Genomic DNA, 22535 nt, shown 5'->3' with positions numbered 1-22535 from the left:
CCAAGGAAATTGTCATTTCTGGGACTGGATGAATGAAATAAGTAGGTTCATATATTCAAAGCTGAAAAGCATACTTGTTTTGAACTCAGTAATAATTAAAGCTCTTTGATAAAATAAATTCATTGCTCCCTCTTTAATTTGCTGTTGTTTACATAGCAGAAGATGCAGTCAGAAATCACCTGAAGTACCACCACCATAAGAGATTTTCTAATGAACATTAAAAGGCTTAGAAAAGATACACCAGAAAAAAAAGAATACCTGTAACACTGAGATCAGCATTAGAACTCAGTTTGAAATGTATTTGCCTTAGGTACTAAACATTTTCATGAGTGATATATTAAAGGTAAAGCAAAGGTCCTTAATCAGAGCATGCAAAGAATGAGCTGGACCTGTTACATATGCCATAAGTCACCAGCTAGAGAAATCTATGCTATTTCCCAAAAAGAGCAAAACTGGAAGAATATTTATCTTCACATTCAGGCAATAAAATGTTCATAAAGAGGGCACTCATGCAAATGTAATTCATTATTGTTGTAATTAAACCCAATACATATAGATAATTTTGTAAAAAAGAAGTTAAAATTAACTAATGTATGAACACAACTGATCTAGCAATACTTCAGAACTAAAAGAAAGTTAACACAAAAATTATTTCTGGGTGATTATAACACCTGTTCTGATGCCAATTGTATAAACTTTCACTGTTCAAAACAACCTCAGAACCAGAAAGACAGGTATCTAGCTATTGAAGGCAGATTGTATAAATCCGAAGAACTACCACAGGATGTAGAAAATGCTTGTTTTTACAGAGGGATAAGGAAGCTTTCCACAAGTCCCAGTGAAATTTATTTCTTTTCAATACAATCTAACTTCATGCAATTACAAGGCTGGCTCCCAATCCAGCTGTATATAGCTGTGCCTCCAGCTATTCAGTTTTGCACCTCTCCTTAACAGGGTAAAGCTATGCATTACAGCCAAAACATCCTAAAAACGAAGCTCATATCCAGCTATGCTTTTCAAAAAAATGTAACTAGAAACTATTTAGGTACACAGCAAAAATAGCTAGAGAATGCACTCCATAAGCCTTTGCGTACAGAGGTTTTTAGGCTTGAAGAACTTGAGCACACCTTCAGTATCTCAGTTGGCTACTGGCACTAACACTGGTAGCAAAATGTTCACATTCACCTGGATGTAGTATATTATCTTTTGTAGCACACTTTCATGTATTTGAATCACTAGCTCCCTTTTTTGTCTTTTGTCTTCAGATTTTACAATAGAAATTTTGAAGTGGAAAAAAGGGAAATTTTTTTTCTCACCAAGGTGGGCCACCAAAGGTTACAATCTGCTCAGTTTTATTACACTACTGGCAATGCAAGTTTAAAAATCCCAGAGACGTGAGGAAAAGTGGCAAGTAATGAAGATTAGATGCAGAAGATAGACTTGGAATGACAGATGAATGTTATAGATGCCACCTCTGGGGGCTCTAGTACAAATAATATAAAGGTATTATACTGAACTGAGGCTAATGGTATGGGAATTACAACCAGTTGCACCATAACAGTCTCATACTTCACTGAATTATGTCACAAATCTGAATATTATCTGAAATGCTTAATTGCTTTACCCCTGCCAGCAGAGCTAGGATACTGCTCCTCTTCATCTGTATAGGCGGGGTTCCAATGATCTTGTGTGGAGATTTCCAGAAGTGTTTTGTGTTGCGAGTCCACAGCTGTTAGGACAATGGAGGATTCAATGCTGACCATGCTCTACGTCTACCGCTATTACTCTACTGTTAGTGTGTGCCATAAAGGTGATGGAAAATGGAAATTTCATGCATAGCTTAACTGTAGACTCTCTACTCTTCTTATCAAATCCCTTTACATCAAACCAGTCATTCTTTTCTTTGCATTGGACAGATGCAAAGTTTCCCAAGAAGAATGGGGAAAACAAGCAATAGAATAATAATGTATAGCAGAAGTAGTGCAAAACCATTACAGCTGTTATAGACATTTAAACTCAAGTTTGAAGAATAATGCTGGACCTAAGGAATATGGTAGACATCTGAACACATGTAAAACATGCTTGCTAAGTATTCAAGAATTACTCAGATTCATGTTAGAATATCCACCACCGAGATCAAAATCTACGGTCAGCAAAAAAAACGGAAGCACCTTGACAGCCACCAGGAAGCCAATATTAGTCAAGAAAGTTATAATACAATTGAACAGATAAAATAAAACTTCCACAAAAGTCTATGATCAGAGACTGTATACATTGTCACCCATGGAGCATGCAGACACCACTAGCCATAGAAGGTAGTTGGAATGCAGTATGCCATGTAGAATAAGTCACCAATGCAGAGTCTCAAAGATAAATAAACTACACCAGAAATACCCAAAACTCAGGCAAAAGAATAAAAAATCCGAATGCAAGATGACTTGCTCATTTTGTATTTTCTTCAAAAAATGAAGACCACTGCTGAAAAAAAACAAATACTCCACTATCTTCAGGAAAAAAAAAGCTTATAAACAGTTATTTACAAACACTACTGAGTAAATAAGTGCACAGACAAAAGACACATTAAGATGTGCTCAAATTAAATTAAATACAGATTATTATTTGTGGACAAATAAGAGTGTTAGAGTGTAGTCATTAATGGCAACACCTACACTGAAAAATAAAACCAGGGCTGCGGCCATTCCCTGGTCATAAGACCAAGTAGCAGACTGTGTGCTTCAGTGACACACAGAATTTGGCTTTGATCCTCATATAAGGTGGTTTTCTGGTTTTGAGACAAAATGATTTTAGGTACAGATGGCTTTTTTAGTTAAAAAAGAGCTATCAGATGATCACTGTGAGACTATTCATATCAGGAAAATAAGGCTATGTCTTAAAAGGCTGTATCTCAGTTGTGGTATTGGATCATGCCTAAACATCTGAGGTCACAAAACAAATGAGATGATGTTAGAAGAGTGCATGGGAAGAGTGTGGAAGGTAGCAAATATGAGACTGTTTTGCTGACACTTCCCAATGAAAAGGGCACTTGGGGTATGGCCTCCCCAAATTTTGCCTGAACATCTTCTGCCACAGAGAGGAAGTCTACTATTGTATAGATGTAGATTATAAATAACAAGAACCAGAATTCTTTTAACACTGTTTTCACAAAAAAAAAAAAAGAGAAAAAAGATAAACATTTTTTTTCTTGGAATGCACGCATTCAAATAGGCATGAAACTGATAAGTTAATTTCAAGTAGTGATAAAAGAGATATTCATATTATTGATATGGACCTCATATGATTTATCCAATGGCAAAAGAGACATTTCTGAAGGAACAGTTGATGAGAAGAGCATCCAATTTTCACACGATATATGTGTGGCAAGGGAGAAGGAATACCAGGCAGGACAGAAAAAAGAAGAAAGAAACCATCCAAAGAGAAAGGAAGTTCCTTACTAGTACTTGGAGCATACTCGTCCTTGGCCACACTCCTGTCCCAGCCTGGAAACACTGTTGGGTAAATCGTCTCCTCTGAAGAGTCTTCGTCATCTGAACCATTGCCACTTGAGGTCACATCTGCTGTGATGATGTTAAATCTGCCATGAAGCCCTAAACCACAAGGTCTTCTGCTGACAGCAGTTATGCTTTCCTGTCTCCCCTACATGCAGCCTTACAGTCACAGAGGAGAGTGTACAGCACCGTGCTTCCCATGGTCCGTATCTCCTCCTGGTTCTTCCACCCACAAGGGATTCATCACTCTGCCATGGCCCTGCTGAAGCTGCCCCAACGTGGCTCTTTAGCTACATTTCAGTGCCCTATGCATGCTCGCAGCACTAACCATACTCTGTCCTCTTCTAGCAGAGTGAGCATAGTGTACTGGCTTGAAAACATTTTCTTCCTTTCTCCCACAAGTCCTCCTCGTTGGAATAGTCTACTTCTAAATTGCCTCCAAACAGGAAAAAAGAAAAACCCAAGGTACATCCTTATAAAATGACTCTCATACTCATCTCTTTCAGACACGCAGAATACCTCTGCAGTACATGAACAATGCGGACAACTGCTCTATCGCTACCAAACGTACAGTCAGTGAGACACAGCCCAGTACTTTGCTCTTCCCACTTCAAACACATGGTAACAAAAGCAGTGACACATACCACACATTCAGCCCCCCTCCACTTAATGCTTCTGAAGCTTGCTACCCTGGTGCGCTGGTTATTCAGCCCCTAATCAAAGCACCCTCTTTGCATGACATTCTTTACCCTTGGTTGCTTGCGTGGGTTCTTGCATCTTCCCTCCAGGATTTGACCACCACCAGTCGTTTGAGAATGGATTCCACCGAGCTTGGGTGGTGGCCTTCTCCAGGTTGTCATGATGAGGCCCTGGAGCTGTTAGGACATGGTTCGTTCAACCAAGATCTTGTTAGTATTTCTTGAGAAGCACTTTTCCTCCAGCAAAGTCAAGTCCACCAGCACCGGCACCCTGAGCATGCTCATGCCACTGAGATGGATGTGAGTGCAAGGCGAATGTATGAACCCATGGTATCATTACATTCCTCCAACAGCAAAAATATCCAAAGTTTTTAGTGTAAGTAAGTGAAGTTTGAAACATTCTACTAAGGTATAAGATTATCTTATCAGCTCTGAAATTCCTGTAAAGTCAATGAATTCTGCATAGCATTTTTATGTATAACATATGAAAATATGTACTGTATCTGAAATACAAAAAGCATTCAAAGCTTATAGAAGCATGCACACCATAGAAATTGAAATCCCTCAAGCAAGCCTGTTGATAGTTTAACCTTTCTCTCTGCTAAGAAAGTTATTCATCAATAAACTGAGAAGCAGAGCTTGCAAGAAGTGCTGCGCTTCAAGTCATACACATATTCACCAAAAGAAAGCAAAATCTATTTCAAAATGTTTCTCAGGAAATATTTTTATTCTGGCAACTCCTCACAAGCAATATTTTTATCAGCATTTAGACCATCTTACTTCTATATCTTCAAGATGAAGAAAAGATAATAAGTACTCTTTTTCATTCAGAAAAAAATCTTTAAATAATTAATTTAGAAAAATACCTTGATGACTAACATCAAAGACACTGGTTTTGATCAATTTTTGTGCAATATATGAATGCATTGGAAAATTCAAGACCTAGGAATCAAAGTTCTAATGATCAAACAGGATAAACTGATATTTTTCAGTCTGCAGTAGTTATGTTTTGCTTATCTGTAAACTGCAAAGTGTACAAAGTGTATGGACTTAAACTCAGAACTGCACTTTTTCAAGGTGTGGCTATTTTGGCAGCAATACCTAACAGATTTTGTCTTTCTGATAAGCTGTCCTTGACTGAATAAATATGGTGTCAGAAAATGGGAAACCTGGACATTCAAAATCTGATCTCTGAGCGACAGACCACCAATACTTAGGTGGTCTCAGATTTGGAGCTTTGGGATGGAACTGTGAACAAAATGATAACGCCAAAAAACCTGTTAACAAGAAAATAACTGAATAACCAAATAATTGCCATCTGACTTGCTGTAATCACAGCAAAATTCTCACCTCTACCTGCTTTCCATAACAGGCCTTAGGAGCTCATTTTCTTAAGTGATGAATATGTATTTATGGCTTCCTTCCACATACAAAATACCAATGCAGATGCTTTCCTGTCAGATCAGCCAAAGTATGGACATAAGACTTTTTTCACTGATGAGATTTTTTTCAGGGAATGCTTCAAACCAAATAAAAGGAAAATCCACCAGAGCATTAAAATGTCTGTTATATAGGGATGAACAAAATCAGGTACAGTTACTGTTTGAGTAACTAGCTCTGATAACTTAGGGAAGTATCTCATCAATCAGCAGCAGAATTTTATGACATGTGATCCATGGCACATCTACAGATGAATCATAACTTGTTAATAACAAAGAGAAAAACTTGTATCAGGCAGGAGAGAAAGTCAATGGCAAAGTGCTGGCAGTGCATTAATCTGGACTGTGAACTTGATGGAGAACATCACCAATAATGTCCAAAGCCAGAGCAATAATGAAAGAGGATAATCTGACGAACAAGGAGCTGTGGCAATTGCTCACTACAAACCCATTGCTAAGAAGTGTTTTGATCAAGCTAGAAAACTTTTCACCAAACTTGAAGTTTACAAATGGTGTGTAGTACAGATGGAGAGCCACTGGTTTTGTTTCTCTCTTTCACACACTATAGAATTAGATAGATATATTTTTAGCCATCTATCTGAAGATATATGCCGTATAGTGTTCTTTACTTATTTCTTAATTTTTTACTTTCCTGTCTGTGGAATTTTTCTCTGGGAAATTAAATTGTGGCCAGGATATTCCAATGAGCCTGCATTGTTGCACAATGCAAATAGCAGACATTGGGGCATGGCTTTATCTTCTTTTTTGTTTGTTCTCCATGTCACTTTCTCCTATGCCACTGAATATTTGATGACTTCTCATGGAGTTGCATAGCTTATACTTCACTTCTGAAAGGAGTGCTAAATTACTCATTCTTTTGTAATGCAGTAAAATTAAATGAAATGGGCCTGTTTGGCTTTAAAGTGATGCTGCTGAGCAATAGCTAAAGCTATCAGAAAAGCCCAGGTGTAGTACCTTCATGGCTTTTTCCAGAGAATCAATCTATCAACCCTAAACCAATAAGCAATCATGCCAATGCTATCACTTCTGTGATACACATATATCAGTATTGACATCTTTTATTACATAGCTCTATAGTTATTTTGACCTTTTAAAATACTAAATACCTCTAGGTTTCCCTATGTAAAATAGTCATGCCCATGAGAGAGAACTGTTAGCTCAGGAAGGGACATATGTATCTAGGATCAATACATTTGATAATCAAGTAGTAAAAGGAAAACTGAAAGCTTTCCTGCCTAGAAACAATGCACAGGTTTTTGCAATGGGTACAGAAACATCTCTACAAGGAAGCACTAAGTAAGTCACACATGCATACAAAAGCAAATAAATATGAAGGAAAGATCACCACCAGTCAACCAGACAAACTCCCCACTGTTACCAGGTGGGATTTTCCCCCCCACTTACAGACAATACTTTGCAGCAAAACCTTTCACTTGAAACAAGCACCAGAAAATTCTCTACTTGATTTCAAGGTTTGGGGGGAAATCAACCTGATATTTCTTTTTTCCATGTACATATTTATAAGGTGTTACTAACGTTCACATCCTCTGAGACAAGATGCTTGGTTGAATGATTTGTGTCTTTTAGTAAAGCTTTTGCTAACTGTATAAGACATACAATCATTCTTACCCTATCCTGTGATTTCTAAATACAGTAACAAGGGCACCGTCCCTCCAAGTCACATAGACCATTTGACCATCTAGCAGCAACCAACAAATAATTAAGCAAATTCCTCACTATCATGGGCTTCCATGGTGGGAAATAAAGAGTCAGCAGAAAGAAACTTTCATTTCTATCAGTTCAGTCTTTACTACAACACACCTCTGTAGATCTCCTCTGTATAATAAAAATGTTCTCCCTTTAGGTTCCCTTTATTTTCTGGGGCAAAGATCTTTATCACTCTAAACTTAAGAACTAGAGTGAATATATGTACAGTTGCACTTTAAAACATGTAAGATGACTTTAAAAGTTTTTTATCTGCTGTAGCTGCTCTACACTACATATTTGATAAAAACATCACAAGCAGTTTTTCACAAGCAGAGAAAATGGCTACTGATCTTTTGAGCCCTCAAAGCCTGTGAAGGGACCACAGGCCCCATTTTTTTCTCATGCATATTGCCAACAACAAGGAAGAGATCAGTTTTTGCAGTGCACAAGTGGCTTGGCAATTGGAACTGCCACTTAAAGCACTGCTTTGGTGAGCGAGGCCATGGTTTTGACGTGGATTACCCACATTCACAACCATAAATATATTGGAATCACTTTCATCACAAATTGACAAAAATGTCCTTTTCTATCTCAGAAATAAATTGACTTCAAGTGATAATTGGTTGCACTAATTTGTGGTGCCTCATAAAGTAAATAGGTGTGGTAAAAAAGCAGTGGGAAACACAAAACAACAATCTTTCTGAACTCACGTATAAACATTGAAGTAAACCTACAGTAAATGTTTTTGCTCCCCTTGTCCCAGAGAGTGAAGTTTATTTCTGACTTAACCAGTCTGGAAAGTAATGTCTTTCAATGTCTTTCCAAAATTGGAGATGATGTATATTTCACCACTTACCAGAATGTCCTGCTGGAAGAAGAAAGCAGTTTTAATGCAATCTATATTTGACGTAGTTATTATAATACATAAATCTTACTAGTACTCGCAGGATACTGTCCACCATCTTTTTCAGGGGAACGATCAGCTGCCGTCACCAAAGAGATGTCAGTTGATACAGGAGAAACTTCATCATCTGGTGATGGATGAATCATTACTATTTCATTAGCTGAGTTGCAACTCAGTACTCACAACTATTTCAACTATTCTATACTGCAAGCTTCATTCCTTCATTTATTGATCCAAAAGAGAAGAAAGATACAGACTAGGTTCTTCATATAATTCAACCCCAAATAGCCTTCCTTTACTAACATAGTAAGGATATCACCAAAACAGATTATTTCAAGAGGAGTATGTATTACAGTGATAATGAACATTCTGGCAATGATCTCTTCATGGGATTCAAGCTCTAATTGTACCATCTGCACAGGGCTTCTAGAGCAACAAGTGAAGTTATTTGTATTCCCCACTTTACTGAGATTCTGATATTTAGTCCAAAAATCTAAACTCTGCACGTAAGCAGAGTTGATAAAGAGTTGTCATGGCAAGCAATTGAAATACATGGCATACACCTTGGGGAATGGCTCTGGTCATAGTTCCTTAGGAAGAGAATGTTAGGAAGAGAATGTTATAGTTAGCACCTTTCATAATGCTAACTATATGGAAAAACAAGCATAACGTCATGAGTATATCACCAGTGAAAAGTAATTTTATAATCCTAATGCTTCTGCCCAATTTTTTTTTTTAATTTCAGTATTTATTGAGGATAATGATGCAAACTACTGGTATCTACTAGTAGTAAGTTATTGGTGATTTGATTGGTGATTGGTGATAAACTACTAGTGAGTTATTGGTGATTTGATAAAAAGCCTGTAGTCAGAGATCACACAGTAAACTTTACTGTACTTAGAGGATGAATTATATTCGTATCCCTTAGGTTCAATGGGAGCTAGTCTTTCAGACCTCTGATAATTTTAGCCACACAAGCAACATAAAAGATGAAATAAAATACATGCCACTTTCACAAGAAACCAAGATACAGGAAAGGCACTCTAATTCACTAATTTGCCACCCTGCAGAATGCCCTAGAAAAGAGTATGGCATTTGTATTTGGTAGGGCTTCAGGAAAACAGAATTTGGCTTTACCAGCTAAAGGAAGAAGATATTAATAACACATTAATTTTACATTTTTATCTCTCTGTGCATTCTGTAATATGCTGTAGTAAGAAGATGTCCTAACCCCCCCCCCCTGTATTTGTACAAAGATAAATTACTTGTACTGTAAACTCCTCCTTGTTCTTATTACTTAATGTCAATTCATCCTTTTAGAGAACAGATAAGAATGTTATCCTTATCTCTATATACCCATACCCTCAGCCTCACTAACCTGTCTGTGTTCACTGCTAGATATGCTTTTGAGACTTTAATAAAATAAATATTTTAATAAGAACAAGAGAAAATTCTTAGAACCATCTATTCTCAACATTCTGGGAAGGTTTATGTGGGAAACTATGCTGATGTGTGGCTGCTTTGTACTCCTGTGCAATCAAAAAAATCCTTAGAAATTGAGAATGCTTCTGTCTTCTTTCAAAGACACACATTCTCCTTTTACTTCTCCAGGGTACAATATTAGAGATGGTGCCTCTCATTCCCTCATGATATCCTTTAACTAGCAATGTAATCCTTCACTCAGTTATTTTAAAGGGGATATAGTGGCAACCTACTGTCCTTACCAGAATCTTTTCTAGGAATTTCTTTTTCACCCCCTCCAGAAGAATGATCTGGCAGTTGTGAGACTGGAGTAGCAGTTCCATAATATGAGGGGCTGGATCTCCTGATGGAGGTATCCATGGGAGTTGTGTCATGTGTTGATCCACTACCTACATTTTCATCATCTGCGGTTGAGGACTCCCCGCTATGGCGCGTGCCATGTGCATTATAACGTGAGTCATCTGCATTGTCAATGACTGTTGGAAAGAGGAAATTCTGTTGGAAAGAGGAAATTAAGCAGCTGATAATATCTAGGAGCTACATAGCTATATTTCAGTAATGCTAAACAGTTTAAGTCCTATAACAAAAAAAAAAAAGAGAAACAGTTGTGGATTAATATCAGTTCATCCATTTTTGCCATCTTATCTAATCTGTCTGGATCATACATCACTAAACTATGTCTAATGTATATATGCTAATGTATATATTTGTCAAACATACAGGGCTTACTCTGCATCAAATATTTTGATATTTTGATCAGACAGTTTTATTTTGAACATGAAATCTTGGCCTCTGTAAAGTCAATCAGAATTTTAGAAATGAGACAAATAATTTATTATGAGAGTTTTCTTCCACTTCCAGCTGCTTTTCTAACCAGCAGCTCAAATGATATGTAAAAAGGTTGCTGTCTTAAACAAAGTCCTATATGTCAAAGAAACATTAGCAGCTCTGAGGTGCTAAAAAATGTCAAATACCTATATAAAAAATGTTTGGTAGCACCTTGAGACAAAACAAGCTCCATAGGATTTAGGGGAAGACAAGTGACTAATTGCTTTAATTGCTGTTGAACATTTCTTGACTTCTTTTTCTTATGTTTGGCTTGATTTTTAATATTAGCAATTGTTTAGGTAAAAAAAGATAACCAGATCCTAAAACTGAAACAAGTGGCAGGTCTTTCTAATCAATACTGTACCTATTTCACCCTGATTATCGAGGAAAGAAGTATCTAGTCTGCCAATTGGCTCACACGCTTTGTCCCTTGTTTCTGTAAAAGGAATATAGAAAATATTAATTTGAGAAAATTGGGAAAAAAGTCACGTGTATACCCATATTAATTGTACATAATCACAAAACATCAGCTTCAGATGTGGACAATTGAAAACAAATTTCTAAATCAAACATTATTCACTGATCTACCTACGTTCCCTTTTTGCTCCTACCCAGGTGGGGCACTTCAAGATTGTTCTGTCAGCTAACAATGACAGTCTCCATTTCTGTAACTTTTCCAGGAAATGGTTGCAATCAATGCCAGTTAAAATAGCCCTAGGACCAAGTTTCAATGCAGACAGCCCCACTGTTGTGGCAGCAGTGGCAGCTCTAATCCTTTTTAGCCGGAGCTACCCGGACCTCTCCACCACGGAGGGCTCTGCACAGGCAGAGTGTGCCCTGGTCTGATAAGCACTGCTTGCTCCAGCAGGCTGCAGTGCCACACTCGGGGCCAGTGTGTGAGCCACCTGCTCATAGTGCCAGAAGGGAATAAGACTTGGGAGGAGTTATAAAGGTCTGGTGGGGATGGACATCACTGTAGCAGAAGAAGAGTCACCTGTGGGTGACAGAGGATGGCAGCTCACCTGATACTATGCCAATGCAAAGATGATTTTTAATGATACAACCACCAAGAACAAAATAAAAAAATGTCACTGCCATTCAAATCATCAATGAATTTTGCCTACAGCTTTCTGTAAGATCTGTCTGTTTCCACTGTGAATGTAATAATCTACTGAAATTCAATACACTTGAAGTTAGTCCAGATTTTATCTTCAAATACTGTGTTCAGCATCTGTCACAAGATTATCTACATTTTCCTAATAATGTAGTAAAATATTTCCAACTATTAAAAAGTTCAAAACCTTAGAAGAAAGCAGTCTGCTTCTGACCCACCTCGCTATCTAACTGTCTAATGTGTGAATGGAGATTTGCCTGAGAGCAAACACTGGATGAATCTGCAAACAGGAGAGCAGCAGCCATGTCCATGGATCTGGGATGGCCACCCTGGGCCTTGGAGCTGCTGCAGGTCGAAGCCACTCCTAGCATCCCTTAACACAAATAACTGTTGTTTGCTATAGAAGCTCATGTGTGCATGAACAGAGCAGCTGAGCACCATTGCCTACAACAGTTATGTCTTTTAGATTCACCGCTGCAGTGGTTCACTGCACTAAGCCATTATAATGAACCATTCTGAAGCTACTAAGTTAGTCCCAAGAGCAGTCCCAACGGTTTAGTTCAAAACACACTAATGACAAAATGGGTCAAATTCATTGCTGGCATTATAGATACACTTCTAGAGGCTGACAAACTGTATTTCTTCTCAGCTGAAAAACAGATTATATTTCATATAGAAGCCCTCATTCCAGTATCTTAAATAGGAGATTACATATGTTACTGTTAGTCAATCTATATTTAAAATACATCATAAAAGCATATACATACCTGTCGCATTGTAACAGTATGCATCATACCGACCAGTTGTGTTTGCTGAAAGTTTGTAAATGCCAGTATGATTTGCTGCACAAAGATGATAGGGATTGATTCGTGGGATAACAATATTCCCCACTACAAAACCATACCTGTGAAGAACAGAGGAAAATACACCATATTACATATTATAGCAGATGGCATAAATGTTCTACATATCTCAAACGTGAAGAAGCTACAAAGAAGCCTCTTACATTATTTTTTAAAAAGTGCATGCATTTATGTATACTTTTTGTATATGAAGGGTGTTCCTTTCTCACATGTAGCTACATCAGTCTCCAGCCACTCAACACCATTTTGCATGTAATTTTGAGAGCTAAACCCATTTTAATTAAGTGATTTAATTAAGTGATTAATCTTATTAGCTAGGATGGTCAGTTCCAGAGCAAGGCAGTGAAAGTGAGGGACTGGGAGGCAAGTGCACTTTTTATTCAGTGTGAGGTTGTATTACCTGACACTGAAGACTGGCTTCTTTTTTCTTCAGGGATTCACATTTTCTTTGCTTTGAGCATAACATACTGCTCAGTGACATTTCACACAGAAATGTTGGGGGCTCAATTTATGAATTTAGAGAATGATTGTAAGGCACATCACTTCCTGCAAAAGCTGACAGCTTAATACAATATTCAGATACAACACTCATTCATCCACAGATTCTTACTGAATCTTTCAGTGGAACAATGTGGCTATTGTGTACAGAGCTCACATATTTCAGTGAAGACTGTGGTTAACAGAGCTACATAATGCACAATGCATTATTACTATTTAGCAATCCTATAACACCTGATTAATTCCAATGTCTTTAGCTGGAAGGTGTGATAGAATGGTAACAAGGACGGGGGTTTGGTTTGGGTTTTGTTTTACTTCTTGAGAGGTACAATTTATCAGGGAGGAGTAAATTTCGTAGCTTTGCAGTTTTTTATCTGTGAGTCCCATTCCAGTTACATGTCTAATGTGCAGATACTTGCAATTCTGAAACTCTCTTGTAGGTGGAATTATAAACTGCTTTACTCACACTTCCAACTGAGCCTACGATGTTGACACTTTATAATCCATTAATCACCTACTTGTGTTATGGTCTGTTGATTCATCTTATTCACTCACCATTCCACATGTATTTTGATGATTATATGCGGTATATTTTTTCTCTCCTACTCAACCTTGATAAGAGCCTAGCCTTACTGACAAGGACCTCTAGCACAGGATCAACAAACAAAAGTAAGAGGGTGGGAGGGCTGGCCAGAAGGGAAGAAGGAATCCTATCTACATGCCTTACATGTCCAAATCTGTCCTCCGCTAAACAGTGAATTAGGGAGAATTGTAACATTAATGAAAAACTACAGCTCCCCACTGCAAAAAACATTTCCCTCTACTCTTTCTTTCAATTATCTTTATATTTTAACTTCAGAAAAGACTTTCCACATTGCAGAATACTCATAATTGCTAGCACTAGAAATCTCCACCCCTAAGTGTTTAGTTAGGATTTGATCCTCAGTCTCTACATATTGTGTAGTGCTGGACAATTCAGAATGCTAAGTATGTTCATATGCCAATGTTAGAGAAAGAACATGCCTACTATATTATGCAGGACTTTTCCCTCAGAGTAAAGAATTGTCTCTATAGTTTTTATGCGGTACTATTTTAAACAATATTTCCACTTCTCATGGAAGAATCTTCTAAGAATTTTCTGTCCCTTGCTCCCTGGCACTATTGTCCACCTCCTTCACCACTGTGCAGGGCATAATGCTTGTGAAAATGAACGTGCCATATGCCGTCATCAATAGCAGTGCATGACATTTATATGTATAAGCATGCTTTCAAGGCACTGCACATATATCTTTCCATGATTACAAATGATTTCATGTGGATACTATTAATTTGAAAGGAGCTTTATTCAATTCTCATGGGCTTGCAAGCCAGTGGGAAAGAACATTTATGCATTAGGTGTTAAAAAAGTAAAGCACCACTGACTAAACTGAAATGAACTAATTCACAGGAAATAGTTGCAAGCAGTATTGATGCCTGTACATGGTACAGGTAACATGGTAACAGAGTGAAAGTTTTAAATTTTGGAGAAATGTCCACTGAACTTTTCTACTCCAGTCAGTTAGAAGATAAATTCCATTTTTCCATATCTGCTGTTTTAGATTGTTGAAAATCTACTGAAGTTTATTTCAACTCTATAATGGTTTACCAAGATGAATCTATGTTATTTGATTTAAAAAAAAAATGAATCAAACTTCAAATTTACAGCTCCTGAGCTCAATCTCTTTTATGCATATGAATGTTCAGGATGACTTCCATAATAAATGTATCATGTATTTTGTAAAGCAAGATCACATGATCATCTAGTCTGATGTATTTACAGACCATAGGACTGTCCCGAGTGGATTACTGCTTGAACAGAGGGCATCCTTGGGGAAAATATTTCCTCTTGATGAAATTTTGGTGTAACAAAGAACCTACTACAAACCTTGTAAGTTGTTTCAGCCAGTAATTATTATCCTTACATATTTTATTGTATTAGTACTCAATTTTTTTGAATCCAAAATTTTCTGTGAGTAACTTCTAGTCTCTTGGTCTAGTTATTTTTTGCTAAAATGAAGAATCTGTATTATCTGCACTTGTTGCCCTATACATAATTAATTACAGAGGGTAATTAAGTCACTTGACAACGTGGTTTTGCATTTTTTTAATCATTTTTATGGTTGTTTTCTGAAATTTCTTCATTCACACATTATAAGAATGCACTAGTCCTGTGGCTATATTTTTCACTGGGATGTCAGGAGTTCATCCCTCACAGTACCACTTGCTGCTTTTTACTATTTCTTGCAAGGCAGAGTTCCCTATACTGTATATACCATCTTCGGTCTTTGACCTTACATCAGGTCATTAAAAATCGTAAATACTTTTCACATACTTATTTTACCAATTAGTCAGTGATACAGTATGATCTGAACATCTTCCTAATTAGTTTATTATACTGTCAATCTTTTGTTATCTTTAGATTTTATCTGTAAGAGGTTACGATTTTTCAAAGGTAATTGTTAAACAGTATATGCAGTCAAGGACTTATTTATTACCAGACCCAGAGCAAACATACACATGCACAAAGATGTTTTGTTCCTCACAGAATGTAACTTGCTTGAGGACTGACACGGCCTTCTAATTAACAGCTATATGAAGTCAACTGTAATTATTACACTATAGCACGGATGGATGGACTTGTCATGATTTTTTCAAGAATTTCTTTACCTGCAAGTTTCAAATCCAAGTTCATGAGCTTTCTTCAACTGCTCTAGTGTTGACAAGGTACTATTGAGGGCTCTGCAGAGTTCGACTGCTTCAGATCGTGTGAGACTGTAGCGACCATTTTTCTCAACATGAAAAACTCCTCCATATCTGCAACTTACGTTGAATTCTATTATCAAAAGAAAAGACAAAAAAGGAATTACAAATTGTTGGACTTAATGTTTCACTGAAGACCTGGAAATGATTTATTTTCAAGTATAGTGCTTTCAATGCAAACCAGCAACAAGTAGCAGCTACAGATCCGTTCAGAAAGAGAGCTAGCACTTTCAGTCACCTTCTTCATACTTCCCTTCTTTGGGCTGAGACACAAGCCAAATCTTCAGCCTTTCCAAAACAGCAATACAACATGTTTTTGTGTGGTATCTGGCAGTATTAACATACCATTAACAATAACGTGCAGAAGGTGTAAATAACATTGTGAAAGTCTTGGAAGCCACATTACTGCAAAACTAACTGAATATCCAAATGTATTTGAAAACAAAATATTTCATTCATAACAGAATTTTTTAAAGATCAAATGGTATATAATCAGAGCCTTTATGATCCTAAGGTTCCTTAATTATCTCATTGTGATCCCTTCACAGAGAATGCTTTTAAATGAATATATACGTCAATCCCCAGTTTCAGAACTAGATCAAGCAACGTGTTCCTATTATTAGCTAGATAAAAGCAGAAAGCTTGCATTGGTTTGATGTTGCATGATCTACCTGAGACAAAAACTAAGTGAGCTGCACAGATATTCTGAACTAGAACAACATTATGCTGTTAATACTCCCTAAAAAGTAATCTTTAAGCTCTTCTTATTCAGCCTGCCAGGGCAGATAGAGAAGCGTCAAATACACATTATATAAGAGTGAATGAACTTCACGGTCCCTGTTCATTCATCGTGACAGTATTTCCCTCCATTTTGAAAGGCTTCCTCTTGCTGAGCTCACGCTCACACTCACACACAAATATCTTACTGCCAACCCGTGTCAGAATTTCAATATGTACTGCAATGAGCTTATTTAATGTTAAAGGATGTCTTAGATGGATTTTAATTTAATAATATTGTAAAAGTTTGCACATGGAAGTAACTTTCAATGGCAAGCAGTATGAGGATAAAAATAATGAATAAAATAATTTTAAAAAAATTTAGGTGCCACAGTTATGTTGTGCAATTTGTTTTCTGGCCTTCAGCCTAGGAACCCTGAACAAGCCGTATATGGGAGGGGAGCACCTCATACAATTCACTACAGACACTGAACAAAAGGCATAAGGGCTAGAGGCTCTGAGGAGATCACACTCCATTCATCTTTATGTTGGAAAGATACTACCTACACAGTGCAACAGGCACAGTGGGAAAATGGTATAATCCAAGGTAAGTCTGTGACTGAGTAAAATGAGAGGAAAAATAAACATTTATCATCTCTTTTTAACAGGAACAGCTAAGAAAGAGTTAATAATAATAATAATACAAATAAGAATTATCATGTGGGTGGAGAAAACGGGAAAGATCAGGATGCTTCAAAGCAATGTGAATTAACTCTGTTCCTGCCCCACCTTTCCCTCAAGAGAAAAAAGTGGTTGCAACTCCAGACTAGAATGACAACTGCAAAGCACACTTAATTGGAGTAGCCTATTATTCCCAGTGAAGAGAGGAGCATGCCTCATTTTTATCTTAATTTTAATGGGAGTTCCATGTGCAAGAAAGGGAAAAATAGACCAGTCTTTTCCAAATATTAAAAGGGGGTGTCTTTACCATCTACTTGATATAAAAGATGCCATATAATAACTGTTTTCCTAAAAGACCCGAAATGCAATTCATGCACATTTGCATTGACACATTCTATGTGAATAACAAGTAACTTTCCTAATGTCATTTTTGTTTGATGGTCTATTTTCTTCCATTGCATAGATGTGAAAGCAAATGATAGTAATCAAGGTGTGCACTCTTCCTTCAATTGCTTTTGTTCATTGGTAAACTGAGGTTATTCTACCTACTCAGTGTAAACTGCAAGGAATGTTCCTTTCTGCAGGTAAGAGGAAACAATCAAGGAGATAAAATACCAGATTAGATCCAGACTGTACGGTGTATGAGAAGACACCCATTATTCGCAGCATAGGTAGGAGTCCAATAGTATCGATGACTGCTTGTCCAAAGGAGCTCAAAAGCTGTGCATCCAATACTTAAGTATTTAAGCTGTGCTTAAATAATTTTACCATAGGCAACAGAATTAATCATTATGGTTACTTGGATTGCCTTTCCACAAAAAGAATGTAAAAAATATCTCTTCTCCCACCTGCCCCCCCCCATTATTTAGGCTGACAAAAACATTTAATGTAGACAAAATTGATATATGTTGCATAGCTGTTTAACAGTCTTGATGATTACACTTCTTAATATTTTTATTATCATATGTTATAAAAAAAGGACATAATTTTCAGTTTTGTAAAATTTATGCAAGACTAACATGTTTTCTCAAAATGTCTTTATTTTGACACAGCTGTTTTCTTCCAGAGAAAATAGTTCTATTAAAATTTCTCTGATGACAGCCATATCATGAGAGGTTTTGAAGGCAAGAATGAGGAACCTGTGTGGAAGAGGACACTAACAAATGCATTTTTCTTTCCTGGAGGACTTAATGTCTTGCAACAGGGCTGAGTTTCAGAGTCTGAGGAGAAGCTAGTGGATTAGCATAGAATGATAGTCTCAGCAAGTTCCCACACATGATTCTGAAATAGTCATAGTGCTTCCACAAGTGCCAGACGCAGACGTGCACAGCAGTGGTCCTGGGGATAGCTGATGCACTAGAGACCTTCTGCAGCCACACCCCTCACTGAACAGCACTGTATGCTCAAAAGTCATTGCCATGTGTACCTACAAGTCACAGATGTAGTCAACAGACGTTCAGGTTGCAGATCCCAACAGATGTTTTCTTACAACAACACAACGAGTAGCTACTCTGCACAGAAGCATGTGGTCCACGACTACTGCTATTGGATGGAGCTACTCTCACAGCTGCTACGTGAGTGATTTCTACTTTGGCTCTGAATGTTCCATATTCAAAGCCTGACATTATTTTGGAAGTTGTCCAGTCAGTAGCTGTATTAAACATAAATGACCTAGACAAGAAAAAGGCTTCTCTTTAGTTTTCCCTTCTTGATTCTCTGTTCTCTGTAGAACAAGGCAGGCCTAAATTTCTTAATAATTAAACATACTCTGTGAAGCCCAAGACTTAATATTAAATTTGGGGATCAGATCACAAAGATCTATTTGATTACTTAAAAGTAACAAGCTTAGTGATTTTGGAACTAGATTTGTTTGGAACATCAACACCTCTTCCAATAACTTTAGGCTAATTTCTGAAGAACTTTTGCTATGAAATCAGATACCACATCCACTTGCTTTGGGTTGTATTTTAATCTCGCAGTTCATCCCAGATTCACTGAAATGTTAAGTGAAGTTCATTTTTGTTTAGAGTGAATTTGATTCAGCTCTCATCAAACCTCAGCCCACTCATGGTTTTAAAATGCTGCAATATATGCTCCATTACCATCCAGAGATCCAGTCATAGTGAGAATCCCACTTATTAGGCAGCCAATTCCTTAAACTCCAACTGTTGAAAATAAATAGGCTTATTTACACAAATAGGCTTAATGGAACTACTTGTGGGCTACACTTACATCCATGTACATTTTCCATGGAAATACTCAGCCTGGCTCTACAGTGTACATAGTGTACACCAGGACACTTCTGGGAAGTATCAGGCTTATTGCACATGTGCTGACCAACTGCACTGCATGCACACACAGAAGGGCCAAAGCTCCCAGGAAGCCTCACTCATGCAGCATGGGAGATCACATGGGTTTCCAGGAAACCCCGGGCAAAAATGTGGCAATCCAACTCTCAAAACTGGTTTTGAGGCCATCCAACTAGTTGGCACTTTGCCCTAAAGTAATGTTGAGATAGCATGCTTTGTTTTTATTTTGATGATATCTTCTACACCTATTATTAAAAATGTTTGTAACATTGCTGTAGTATAGACAGTCTGTTTGTGAAGCAGTGAGTGTGGAAAAAGAACTACAGCAGTACCTAAAACTCACATGACATTTCACAGCCTAAGCAAATTGCATAAATGCAGCATGTCCTCTGTGAAGACAATAATTACCACATTTTAAAAATGGCAAAATACAGATGGAGAGCATACTGCCCAGAGCTGTCAGGGAACCCAGACTTTTTACTTTATGGTCTCATATTTTAACGTCCAGACAATGGGGACCCTTAATTGAATTAATGAAAATATTTCTAGTCATATCAATACAAAACTTACCAAAAATAAAAGACGGGGTCTAAACTAAATTAACACCTTAAATTCTTTTTTCCATGCTGAGGCTTATAAACTAAGTTTGAGTTAAGGAAGAAACATGATTGCCAAATCCAAATCTAAACACATATTCCACCTTTTCCCATTGTGCAGGAAGGTCAAATCCATTTATTTTATGTTGATGTTACGTAGCTGGCTTTAACACAGTTATGCAAAAGATGGAATTTTTTCTCTGTTTCAAGAGACAAGGCAATGCAAAACTCACACTGTGTGCCAAACCATTACTGATCCCTTCAATCCTTTTGAAGTTTCAAAGGGTCTGATTCAGAGTGGACTCACAGTGGAATCACAAACAGCACCCAAACCTTCCCTTCTGCCCTCTCATAGCTGGCCAGCTTTGGGGGCTGACAGGCCGTGATCTTTCCCCGACATCCACATGATTTGCTACAGCTAAAAGACAAAAATGTTTAATAATAGCTCTTCAAAAAGGCAAAAAGTACTAGACATGCCTGACTTGTCATGATCATTAACCTCATCCAGACCATGAGACTTGGGTGACTCAACCCAAAGCCATGGAATGCCCCTAAGCCTGCACTGAGTTTTATGAGCATGGAGAACGTTAACTTTCACACAGGCCATTTCTCCCTGTATTTCCTGGGATTTATGGTGCTCTTTCTCAAGCAGCTGCATGCAACCCCTTCTCTGCTATTGCCATTCATGTATCTAAACCAGGCTCAATTAATACTTTTCAGCCAAAATCACTAACTCCAGTTCCACAGACAATTTGCTAGCTAGAGCCCACTGGTGTGATAGAATTGGCTGAGACAGACTAAAGAGCATTGTCCTTTCATGAAAGTGTAAATTACACCCTGCTTATTAATTCTAGAGGCTTGTTAGAAGCTGTCACAGCCAGGTGCAATGTCCATTTCCACCCTGGTTCTGCAACCCTTACACATGAGTAACACTGACTCATGCAAACTCTTCCCATTAGAGTTGATTTTCCATAAATATTTTTTATCCACTGCATGGATGTTTCATGCATTGCTCTGTGCTTTTCATTGTTTTCAAGACAATACCTAGAGGTTTCATTCTCAAGGTGGATGCTGTCTTATATAAAAGAAAATGTTATTTTAACAACTGCAGAGATACATCAAAGCAAATGAAGTGGAAGATTTGCAAAAACCCTGCCCCCCCTTAAATGAAAACCTGTAGAAGAATACTTAGACACAAGGCTGTTAACAGACTTCTTGGTAAAACCACAGTCTGAATTGCATGGCAACCAGGAAATGTTAGTGTGCTGTTCTCATGGGGATTTTCCTTTTCGGTTTGTGGTTCAAGATGATTGATAGGTCACCAGGATGTGATAAATTGGGGCTGAAAACAGGGACAGAACTAGGGGTTTGACGGTGCAGAGAGTTTTCATTCTTTGTTTGCTTTAATAGAATATAGTTTTTACATTTATTGTAAGAACTTTGTTCTAAATTTATTAAACAGATTTCAAGTTCTAGGTGGATATACATGGGTAAACATTTCCTTATAATCACAGATCATTTAATCTTGTACTGACACTTCTGAACAGGAACTACCATTAGCTTAGCACTGATATCTACATTTTTAATATTAGCACCTGCTTTAATGCATGCTAGTAATGAAATAGAGAAAAGTGGCACATTGGAAACAGACTAATATCTGTTTAAAAGAGACTCCTAGTAACTACGGTTCCTCTCCAGGCAAATCTAGAAATTGGGCCATATGAGTCCTAAGATCTGAGGAGGTCTGGACAGTTCAGATCTCGGCTCTCAGTTCAGACTACCTCCAGTTGATGTTTGGTTTTTTAAATGTTTCTCAGGACAACTACTTCATGGCTAAATAAGAATGCATATTTTATTCCTGACTAGAGGAAATGCCCTCTGAATACAAGATTTCATATGGGATGGATTCATGAAACATTTCAGGATCCAAGACATTTTGTCAACAGACATACTAAGATAGCCCAATTACCGCCATTTTGACATCTGGGAGAACTTGAATGTACAAAAATATCATTCAGTGATTACCTAACACACCTCGATACACATGGGCCTGGATGGCATTATTATTTGCTGAGTATTCCACCATTTCTTTAGAGGCTATTAGTAAAACCATTCACTAAAGCAATTCGCAGCCCAGACAACTGTAATAGGATACAGAGGCTTCCACCTTTATGTCAGAAGTTGGACTAAAGCCCAGGTCAGTAGTGATAAAAACCACTGGATAGCTGTTTGCTAGGTTATGTAAAATGATTCATTAATCTCAGTCCCAGTCACTAATAGACATGTGTCGACATCATTAAAACACACCTATACCTAAATCCCTAAGGGCTTGATGAGGAAAGGAAAATTGTGCTGGGAAAATCAGACTACACA

At 37.5% G+C, this 22535-nt stretch overlaps 1 protein-coding gene across 16 annotated transcripts in view; it reads right to left on the bottom strand.

The window, feature by feature from the left end:
• Positions 1-22535, bottom strand: part of CD44 (CD44 molecule (IN blood group)) — a 57401-nt gene that overhangs the window by 19097 nt on the left and 15769 nt on the right. For 4 of the 16 annotated variants that reach the window (XM_075502479.1, XM_075502467.1, XM_075502473.1 and 1 more), the window contains exons 2-8: positions 15767-15932; positions 12467-12603; positions 10950-11021; positions 10000-10233; positions 8307-8402; positions 4256-4381; positions 3453-3605 (exon numbers count right to left, since the gene is read on the bottom strand). In XM_075502479.1, coding sequence (XP_075358594.1) covers positions 3453-3605; positions 4256-4381; positions 8307-8402; positions 10000-10233; positions 10950-11021; positions 12467-12603; positions 15767-15932 — 984 coding nt within the window. Of the gene's footprint in view, positions 1-1624; positions 1730-3452; positions 3606-4255; positions 4382-8306; positions 8403-9999; positions 10234-10949; positions 11022-12466; positions 12604-15766; positions 15933-22535 lie in introns of all 16 variants that reach the window. The other 12 variants (XM_075502472.1, XM_075502474.1, XM_075502477.1 and 9 more) reach the window with 8 other exon arrangements.

Source organism: Mycteria americana, chromosome 5 (assembly GCF_035582795.1).
Source record: "Mycteria americana isolate JAX WOST 10 ecotype Jacksonville Zoo and Gardens chromosome 5, USCA_MyAme_1.0, whole genome shotgun sequence".
In the NCBI taxonomy this organism is placed as follows: Eukaryota; Metazoa; Chordata; class Aves; order Ciconiiformes; family Ciconiidae; genus Mycteria; species Mycteria americana.
The sequence above is the reverse complement of the archived record's forward strand: the minus strand, read 5'-3'. Positions and strand labels throughout refer to the sequence as shown.